This window comes from Cariama cristata, unplaced genomic scaffold, assembly GCF_000690535.1.
Source record: "Cariama cristata isolate BGI_N322 unplaced genomic scaffold, ASM69053v1 scaffold7077, whole genome shotgun sequence".
Classification (NCBI taxonomy): Eukaryota; Metazoa; Chordata; class Aves; order Cariamiformes; family Cariamidae; genus Cariama; species Cariama cristata.
The window spans coordinates 8,820-19,205 of NW_009624821.1; the positions used below are offsets into that span (position 1 = coordinate 8,820).

Below are 10,386 nucleotides of genomic sequence, written 5' to 3' on the forward strand. Positions count from 1 at the left end.
TTGGTTGATTGTGAGTGGAGCACCACACATGCACGGATTCAGAAGCAGTGATACCTATTGCCTTTTTTACCTTAGCAAATAGGAGGAGATAGCAAAGAAATACTGGCAGAATTTCCTTATGAACTTCCCCCCCACCCCTTGCTCAAATAAGAAACCTTTATTTGTTATGGAATTGTCTCCTACCTCGCTGCATGTCCCCCTTACGCTGCAACTATCTTGTTTTCATTGAGTTCCTGATGATTCATCCCCATTAATTGCACTCATTCCCTCCCGTGTCCAATAACACGCCTGTTGTATAACATCTCCGACTTTCTGACATCGTCCCTTGCCATGCCAGCAGTTGCTGGTTGAGGAAGAAGAGGCAGCATCAGGTGTGACCTGAGCGTGCTGGTACACCCATGCGTGATAGCTGGCCATCAGCAAGCCAAACAGAACTAGTAACTCTTCGTCATAGCAATCGTTCTTCAAGGATACTGATTTTTGGTGGGTGTCCCTGCCTACCTGCCATTGAATATCAAGCTGCTTGTTTGATCAAATGCGACTGAAATTGCTTGAAATGCTCAAAACTTACTAGTGGGACTGACAGTCTTGGCTTGATGGATAGCATGACTGCCATCATCATTGTTTTTGAGGAGAACAGACTGAAAATGGCTGCTGGTTAGGATGGAGTAAATGTGTGGCTGTTAACAGGAACGTGATGGTCTTGATGCGATAGAGCATTTAACTGTGCACTAAGCACGTGCTCAAGAGTTAAACGGGCCTTTAATTGTTACGGTGTGTTGTGATGTTTAACGAAATGAGATTTTGTCATAGTATTATTGTACGTTAGCATTGTTTGAGGAGATAACTGTAGATATTAAATATAATGGCAAAGATACTTGTTTTTTATAATTTTGTAAATTAGCTGTTTTAAGGAATGATTAAAGTGGCTTTGAATTTATCCTTGTAGAACCCCCTCTGGAAACAATATAATCATATACTTCCCAAACTAGATGTGAATGGAGGTACCACAATAAATGCTAGTACTCACAAGCTACTGCATGTAACGTTTTGTAGTTTATCTTATGTTTCTTGCTGATGAATCTCCTCTTCCCTTTATCATGCATTTCCAGTTCCTCCTAATATTGTTGGCTCTGAAATGCCTAGTGAGGTCAGCGTCCTCCTGGGAGAAAGCATCCAGCTCGTCTGCAATGCCGATGGAGTGCCCACACCTGTTATGCAATGGCTCAAAGATGGAAAAACAGTTGCCAGTGATGATGTACAAAGAATAAGGCAAGCAACAATAAGCAGATGCTCCATTCTCTTCTGTTACAAATTTAAACCTCAGAAGGCCCTAAAGAGGGAGCGTGAAGAGGGCCCTGAGGGAGGGAGTGTAAAGAGGGCCTAAGCCTTAGCTTAGCCAGGTTAAGAACATCATCTCCATCTTTACCTTCTATAAATCCAGTATACTTTGTTACTACTTTGTTTGGGGTTTTTTAATATTTTTTTTTTTTGTACAGAGATAAGTATATGATATCTCTTTTCTTTCTCAGTTAATAAATTCCATTAAAGTTTGTCAGGTTCATTAAAATTTATTAAGGTCAATAAATTCCATTAAGTTCCTTTGGAGGGGAAAGATCAGAGACATGGGAACATTTTACTCTTGATGCTTTTCATTATGAGTTCTTCAAAAACCTGGTTCGAATAGAATCCTAATACAAGGTTAAACAGAGCATTTCTAGGAAAAACTTCCTAGCTTATCGCTAATAATAATATTTTGCAAAACCACAATGGTTTTCTCACTGAATTTCCAAGAGGATAGAGGTAGTTGATTTAAATGTACAAAACTGGACTGTTTATTTGCCAGGTCCTAGGCATATGTAAACAAACTCACTGTGTTTTATGACCTTCCTTGTAGAGTAACTCCAGATGGCAGCACATTAAACATTTTCAGAGCTCTCACTTCTGATACAGGAAAATACACTTGTGTGGCTACTAATCCTGCAGGAGAGGAAGACCGAATTTTCAACTTGAATGTATACGGTGAGTTTTCACAGATGTGAAACTGAAATCTGGTCCATAATCCTATCTTTGTAAGCACTCCCAAGAGAGGACCAAGAAATAAATGCCTGTCTTCAGCATAATACTACATGCATGTGTTTCCAATTGCACGTACTGTAGACACTGCAGTGTATTACAGAGGATGTTCTGTCAATGACAAAATTATTGAAATTGCTGGTAAATGTGTTTTGGGAGAAACAGAAATAAATTCCGTTGGTGTACTTCATAATAGGGAAATTCTACCTGTGGTGATTTTTTTTTTTTTCTTATAGAGAAAGATATACTTGGGGCAGATTTACTATGTTACTGCCTTTTTGTTGTATTGGTTTATCTTTGCTAATTCCAATCAAAGTACATCAGCTAAAACCAGAGTAATATGGTAGGGAACTAGTAGTTAAATGTCCCTAGAATTTAAAAGAAAAATTATAGAATTTTGGTTGAAATTCTTCTCTTGCACAATTGGACTTACAGAAGACAGCGAGCATAACTCTTCTTTAGCAGCATAGAGAGTGAACATTTTAATTTGTGAAAAATATGTTCATTAAGTACAATGACTAGTGCGAAAGAGTGAAGGGTTCTGCATAGGTAGCGTTCCACAGCGGTGTGTCTGTCCCAGTTATATGAAGACTTAGAATCAATTGGAATATAAGCATGAGCAGAGTAACAAGAGATGACCTTTGATATAATAAATAACAATACTGAATGACCATATCCCATCTTTTTGGGACAGATGGCACCACACGACAGTGGAGGTTTTTTTGATCAGTTTATATTGGTTGAGGTTCAAGCATTAGCCAACTGAAATGGTCTTATCTATGCAACTGCCATGGTGCGTGATGGGATCTTAAGTCAGTCAGAGCCTGGAGCTGCATGTGGCTGGGCCTTCTTTGTATAGTGAGTCCCCTCTTGCACCCAAGACCAAGGCTTTCAAACTAACCTATAAAACCAAAAAACCCAAAAAGCGGTTCTGGTAAAATAATCAGCCAGAATACTCAACTAGGCATTTTGAAATTTTCTATATTTAAAAATTAAGTCAGCATGTACATCTAGAAGTTAATAAACTAACTTTACTCCTGCACAATTCTAGCTTTCATTTTATTTAAGATTTATTTAAGGAGGTAAGTTTGAGTGGCAGCAATCTGCCAAGTCCCATCTGGCCCTTAAGCAGTTCAGCCCGTCGCCCCGAAGGCTTGACCACTTGCTCCTTCCTGCATTATCATCCTCTCCCCGTGAGCTTCAGGCTCTGAGCTCCCTCGTTTGCCACAGCCTGACAAATCAAAGAGATAATTCTACTGTCATTCTAAAGTGCATCTGATTTTAGATAAGTAAATGGATAATTTGTTAGTGCTCAATATTATTGTTAGAGGATTTACTCTTTAAAAAAAGGGGGATTTTCTTGTTGAATTGCCTGTGGGGCATTAGGTGCAGGATTTGCTGCAAGGTAACACATGTGGAATGGTTTTAAGAGCCAGTTTTAATATCTTCCTTTTCAAAATTTACAAAATGTAGTTCCTCCGACAATAGCCAATAATAAAGATGAACCAGAGGACCTCACTGCCCTTTTGGACATCTCCCTGAATATTGAATGTGCTGCTACTGGAACCCCACCACCACAGATAAACTGGCTAAAGAATGGCCTTCCTCTGTCTGTCTCCTCCCAAATCAGGTTGCTGTCAGCTGGGCAAATTCTCAGGTTGGTTTTTGAATCAGCTGTTTTAACTAGCTGAATCTCTTTTGCTGTATCAGCATAATTCTGCTGGTATGTTTGGAAGCAAGAATAAAATTTGATCCAAACCATACCATAATGAAGGTAATGTATTCCATTAACAGCTTGCTTAAAATGATTTTCTCTCTAGACTTGCCCGAGTGCAGATGTCTGATACTGGTGTGTACACTTGTGTAGCATCTAACAGGGCTGGCGTGGACAACAAACACTACAACCTTCAAGTTTTTGGTGAGTTTCCTCTGAAATGTTTTGTGAAAAGAATCTTATTTCTTGATTTCTTAAACCTAATATTTAGTTTTCTTTCTCACCAACACAAAGTTGTAGACAGCCACAAGTGTATCTTGTGTAGGTTATCATTAGGGAAACATTAACTTTTCAGTGTGTTTTTCTGAATGGAAAGTGTTTTAACTCTAGAATAGTCCTTGCTTGAATTGGCACCCATAATGTGTCACAGGTTTTTCAGAAAGCACACTAATATATAATTTCTAATTGAATTTTAACACGTGCTAAACTTGAATGGAAGTGGGGAAATGCAGAAGGGTAGCTGCATTCCGACTTTTTTGTATTCAGAATTAACATCTGGGTTGCACTCTGTATGAATCAGATCTTTGTTTCTCGGCAGTTCCACCGAGCTTGGATAACGCAGGAGGAACAGAGGATGTGACTGTAGTAAAAGGCAGTTCAGCTTCGATGAGTTGTCTTACTGGTGGCACTCCTGCCCCGACTATGTCCTGGTTTAAAAATGGACATCCTTTAAGCCTCGGAGCTCACCTGACCTCCAGTAACCAAGGAATGGTTCTTCATTTTGTGAAGGCAGAGATGGGTGACACAGGCAAATACACTTGTGTAGCATCCAATGAAGCTGGAGATACCAGCAAGCACTTTTCCCTAAAAGTGCTGGGTAAGTGTTAAGCTTTCAGTTGAACAAAATGCGAGCAGTAAATAAGTATCTACTCAGGACAACAATTGAAAAAATCTCTAGGGATAAGGAGTATTTTCAAGAAACGTTTACTGTGTTAAATGAGAGAAATAAGGAAATGGAAGATACCTAAAGCCGTGTGAGTGTGTAATATAGTATATATTTTTTCCCAGCGTTTCCTGAGTACTGAAATATGCTAATTTACAGAGTAATTTGGTTTAAATGAATAAGTGTGGTTAGTAGAAATTCAGCTTGATGGGATGGTAGCACAGCTGAAGGCCCAACAGCTAAACAGCAAATAAATATATTCACTGATATTAAATAATATATTTTACCTAGGATTATGAAAACATTTTCTAACCAATAATTCCAACTCATAAAATATACACATTAATAGAGAGAGGCAGATGGAAATTACATGGCATACTCAGTGAGTTCATGACACATTCAGAAATATCACTAATGTAGACTAATTTTGCAAACTCTTAACCACAAGGCTGTGTATCATGTTTTGTAGGCTCTTTGAGTCAATAAAGAACTCAAATGTTTTTCCTTCCACAGAGCCACCTCACATCAATGGTTCAGATGAACCAGAAGAGCTCTCTGTCGTCATTAACAACCCTCTTGAACTTCTCTGCATCTCTTCCGGCATTCCAGTCCCCAAAATCTCATGGATGAAGGATGGACGCCCGCTTCTGCAGAATGATAATGTTCATGTCCTAAGAGAAGTCCTTCGAATAACCAGTGCTCAGGTAGAGTATTTGTTTCAAAACAGGTTCGGTTTTGCGAACCCTAGAAGAGGGTGCAGACTGCCTGCTATTAGGACCATCCTAAGAGGTGTCCTAAAAAGCCTCTATAAAATCAGCCACCTGCATTTGCAGTTAGATAATATATTTTTCAAGCCTTGCCTTGGAGTTTCCCATACAGAACAAACGTTATGGGTTGAGGGTGGCCAAGCACTTCTGCATTTTCTGAGCGTTATTATTAGAAGTTCATTTCAGAGTTCTGTAATTTATTTATATATTGGTGCTGATGCTTTGTGTTGCAAAACAGAACAATCAATGCTAGGGACTCATCTTTTTCTGGGGTTATTTCTGGTTTTAGGCTGTGTCTGTAATCTGCTTTTGTTCATTTCTTACCTATTTGAATCTTATTGCTATCTCTTACTTTTCCTCTTTCATGTTTTATAGTTCCTCCTCAGCCGCCTTCTCTTTCTATTGCCTCAGATTTTCCTAATATCCATTTGCTTCTCACATGTATAAGCCATAGATTGCAGAGAAAAACTGCATTTGCAGTTTTCTGTGTGCAAGTTAAGAAAAAAGAAATAAAGACAATAGAAAGACTTTCAGATGAATTCAGACAATAAAAGAGTCCAGAGGACAAATAATCTTTAAAAACTTGCACCAATAAACTAAGGCTGTATTCAGCTGTGGACAGCCAGCCTGAAGTTCACCAAACAGAAGGGGGACAGGGCTCGGGACTGATTGCTGCTCATTTTGGTTTTTGTAAAGCAAACACTTCTTGTCTTTACAATGAAGAGTTTGCAGGAAGGAGAAAGCAGAAAGTTATTAGTGAGTACATGTGCACAGAAGGATTTCCCTAGTACCCAAACTGACCCTTGCTTAGATGGATACCTATAGCCAGTTCCATCTTACTGATTATCTGTTGCAAAAAGCATCACAAAGAGAAGGGTTCTTGCTGGAGCCGCATTATCCACAGAGATTTTGTGGGGTTCTGCAACTCCTAAGCCATCTCTGTAAAATCCTACCATGGTAAAGTTTCCAAGAACTGCATTGATTTATTTTCAGACATTCCTTATCTATTGTGTCTGTGTTCAAGTGCTGCCTGTTATATGTTGCTGTCCATGTTTGTATTTCACATTTTTTTCTGAAATGTTCCCATATTCCGAGGTTTCTGCTGAAGTTGTTTGTGTGTTTCTAGGTGGAGGACACGGGAAGATACACGTGTTTGGCATCTAGCCCAGCAGGAGATGATGATAAGGAATATTTAGTGAGAGTGCATGGTAAGTTTAATTTAGGGAAAAAAATTACCCCTTCAAAGCATCAGCTACTAAGGTACGTATCAGTATCTCATTTAACAAGTTACGTATTACTAAAGAAGAAATATGACATGGTTTGAGAAAGTAATATTACACCATATGATCATAATTAACATTTCTGAATAAGGGTAACTATTCTGAACGTGCTACACAATTAAAAGGGAAAGTTCCACCTGACGCAACTGATTTCTGTTAAAATTCCAAGTCTTATATTTTGAATACCTAGGAAGTTTATAGATATTGGTATTCAGTTGGATTGAGTTTATTGTGCTTACTGAAAAAGGATGTGAAGTATACTGATATCTATGATCATCTTAGTTTTTCAGTAGAAAAAGGTAAGGAATGTGTTTAGAAGTGAATACGGAAAATGTAGTGACAGTAAAGGAAGTATAAATGGGACTTGTATAATAAAAAGCCTCGGGTTTCTTCTTGGAGATTATAACTCCCATGTTTGTTGATGAACTGTTTATGGAGCTTGGTGGTCTCTGCTCTGTCTGGCTTAAATGCTGGTACTCTCACTGAGAATGGACTGTAATTTCTGTCACAGTAGTTTCCAGTGTGTGACTTAGGAAACGGGTTCACCAGTTAAACAAATGTGATATATTTAACACAGCTATAGAGAAGTAGAACTAATGAATGATACTGCAGCTTTGCATTTATTTTAAACTTAAGAAATAAATTAGAAATTTTCAATGAATAATTTTAATGGTAGCTCATACATCTGCTTTTTATTTTTTTCTTCATTTTTGTAACAGTTCCTCCTAACATTGCTGGTACTGGTGGTCCACAGGACCTCACCGTGTTGCAGAACAGACAAGTTATACTGGAATGCAAGTCAGATGCTGTGCCACCTCCAACAATCTCATGGCTTAAAAATGGAGAACTTTTAGAGGTATAGTGGTTACATTATTTGTACTAGTCTTTTGCTCCCGTTGTTTTTTTACACGCGGTGCTCGAGGTTTCTTATTCTGCTCAGTTGCCCCTTCAGTGCAGTCCAAGTTACGGTGCCTTGAATTCAAGAGAAGCTGAGTAGCCCCAGTACAAATCCAGTTAGTCCTAAATGAGTACCTGAAGCTAGCAAGCATGTGAAGTGGCCATCCCGCTGTTACTTGTTCTTTTTTCCTTTAGGGGGATCCCTTGCTCCTCCTGGATCCTCTGAACAATGCTAGAAGCCTTCGGTATACTCCTGAATGGCTTCCCAGGAAAGGTAGCTGAGAAAAGACTACACTATATGTTTCCTTTGGGTATATTATGCATCCTCATATTCTAGTAGCATTTAGAAAGGAATTTAAATTCTTTACATTGGAAAAAAAAAAAAAAGACAAGAAAATGGGTTGCTAATCACCACAGTTTTGTATCAAATGCACCTTTTTCACTCAGAATTCCATGTAGTGTCACGTTAAGGCATCGAGGCTTTGTTGGTTGAGAGACAATTGGCAAGATGAGGATGGTTTCTACAGAAAGGGTTTCTTACTTCCCATCCTCTTCCTTGGGATCGCTCAGAAACCGGTTACTTTCCAGTGGAACAATTTAAGTTCAGTTATTAATTGAACTTAATTGATAATTGTCCCTTGATCTTTATTCATTAATAAAGAGGAAACAAATTCATCTTATGAATTGTGTCTCCCTTAACTGTAGTCCATCAGTAGTCTTCACCTGAAGTTCTGCTTATTTGCTTTCCTTCTGACATGCCGTTCCCGAGACTCTCTCTCTACTGTAAATTTAGAAGAATGAAATATTAGTGGAAGCAGTAAGAATATGGTGGGTGTTTATGTCTTACTAGATGCTGCTAGCTAGGGAATGTTACCTTGAATATAGCACAAGAACTAGCTGGAAACAAGTTTAACAGAAACACTTTTCTTCTGAATGGTTACTTCTTTAAATGGGTAGTGGGTGGTTTGTTGTTTGGTTTTTTTTTAATGAAAGCAAGGTTGAACAAGGCTTTGAAGTTAAGTATGTGAATACTTTTTGCTTCAGTCTTCCTTGAAAAGCTTGTGTTTTAAAAGCAGTACTTAACGAAAACAGGCCATGAAAAGAAGCCACTGTTACAAGTATTCACTAGAAAACAAAGCAGTAGAGCAACACTATGATAGACATAGGTACTCAGCTGATAACCTGTGAATTAACTTTTGTAATAGTAGTCCCCCTCTTGCCTCATGAATTCATATCTGTGTGTGAGGGCTGAGGCATCCTGGTTGTGCGATATGGTCAATCCCGTCTTTTGATTTATAATAGAGTAGGGAATTTCAATCTCTAGAGTCAGCTCTCCTCCAGCACTAAATTGAAGTTATAAATTTATTTCAGCCATGGCACTCTTAATTTGTCGCATGTACTTTAAGTAGCAGACGTAGGTTTATTCTGTTCCCTACCATCCTTTTCATTCTTCAGCTTAACTTATATAAATATATACTCCAGATAGAAGGAAAACATTAGTGTCTTCCTGAGTGCCTGGTTGCTTTTTCAATCTCCAAGAAAGGTAATAGCCTACTAAATCTAAGCAGCTGGGAAAGAGTTCTCCTTGGGTGTGGAAAGAGAGGTGCTCTGTGGCTTACCATCCTCCTTATCTTGGAAAAACTGAGGTTTCCCGGTGACAAGAGAGACTTGGAGAAAGTCAGGTTCTCGTGTTGCAGTGTTATTTCAATTTAAATCATCACTGCTTTTTGTGAAACAGCCTTGTGGTGGAGGGTGTCAGTCCTCCTGATTTTGTTGTTCTACACTGTGCAGATTTTGAGGTCTACTCTAGACCTCTGCATACTTAATGATGTAATTGTGCAGCACCGCCATTTTTGGTAGCAGAACTGTAGAAAGATCTAGCCTCTAGCAGCTTTGGAGTCCTTGCACTCTTCATTGATTTGGAAATGCACACTGAATGTTAAAAAAAGAAGTAGGTAGGAGCATCTTGACCTAATCAGGTTTTATTTAAACACTAAAAGAATTGCTGAATTTCTGTTTTTTCAAAGATGGGTTTTCTGACATCCCTTGAGTAGAGCATAAGGAATAAATGATAGCTTCATTGCCTACCGTTTGTCATCTATAAGCTTGTGTGTTTAGAAACCATAGCGTAGGCTGTGTACTCAACAGGAAATACGAGTTACTGCCCAAAGTCTGACTGTCTGTAATCCGCTCTGGTGGGCGAATCATTTCAGCCGTGAGGCTCCAGCGCTGCCGTTTATTCTGCGTTGGTAGACTTGCCGAGTTGGTGCCTAGGATGAGACCAACATACCAGGGTACTAGCGCAGAACTGGAGGAGTTTCACCTATCTGTTGTAGTTGCTATTCTCAATTTTCTAACCAAAAGAGTAGATGGAATGTCAGCTTTCAATTTCATCCAAAGTGTGGGTAGCACATACTGGAAAAGTTTGAGTTTCTGTTCTTTTTCTCGATATTTTTTTTTTATCCAGTCAGGTTTTTGAACACTTGTAGTTGATACTACTGTCAGTCATTCATGCAGATATGACCCAGACTGGTTGTGGTAAAAAAAGCTTTGACTTCAAACGGCCACCTGGCAGGTACTGTAGAGTTGTTGTAGAGCTGAGAAGAGTGGTATCCTCATATTCGGAAATGCTGGCTAGTAAACTTAGTAGCCTAAGTTTATGCTGGCTCCCACCTGATCAAGACTGTGATGTTTGAAGAACAGTGTAGG

General features: G+C 38.9%; 1 protein-coding gene across 1 annotated transcript in view; it reads left to right on the top strand.

Annotated features, from left to right (window-relative positions):
• Positions 1-10,386, top strand: part of LOC104164092 (hemicentin-1-like) — a gene marked incomplete at its 3' end in the record, with an annotated part of 39,085 nt that overhangs the window by 7,944 nt on the left and 20,755 nt on the right. Inside the window, exons 10-17 of the mRNA XM_009703319.1 lie at positions 1,113-1,272; positions 1,898-2,022; positions 3,550-3,733; positions 3,897-3,994; positions 4,389-4,667; positions 5,247-5,437; positions 6,627-6,708; positions 7,500-7,636. Coding sequence (XP_009701621.1) covers positions 1,113-1,272; positions 1,898-2,022; positions 3,550-3,733; positions 3,897-3,994; positions 4,389-4,667; positions 5,247-5,437; positions 6,627-6,708; positions 7,500-7,636 — 1,256 coding nt within the window. The remainder of the gene's footprint in view (positions 1-1,112; positions 1,273-1,897; positions 2,023-3,549; positions 3,734-3,896; positions 3,995-4,388; positions 4,668-5,246; positions 5,438-6,626; positions 6,709-7,499; positions 7,637-10,386) is intronic.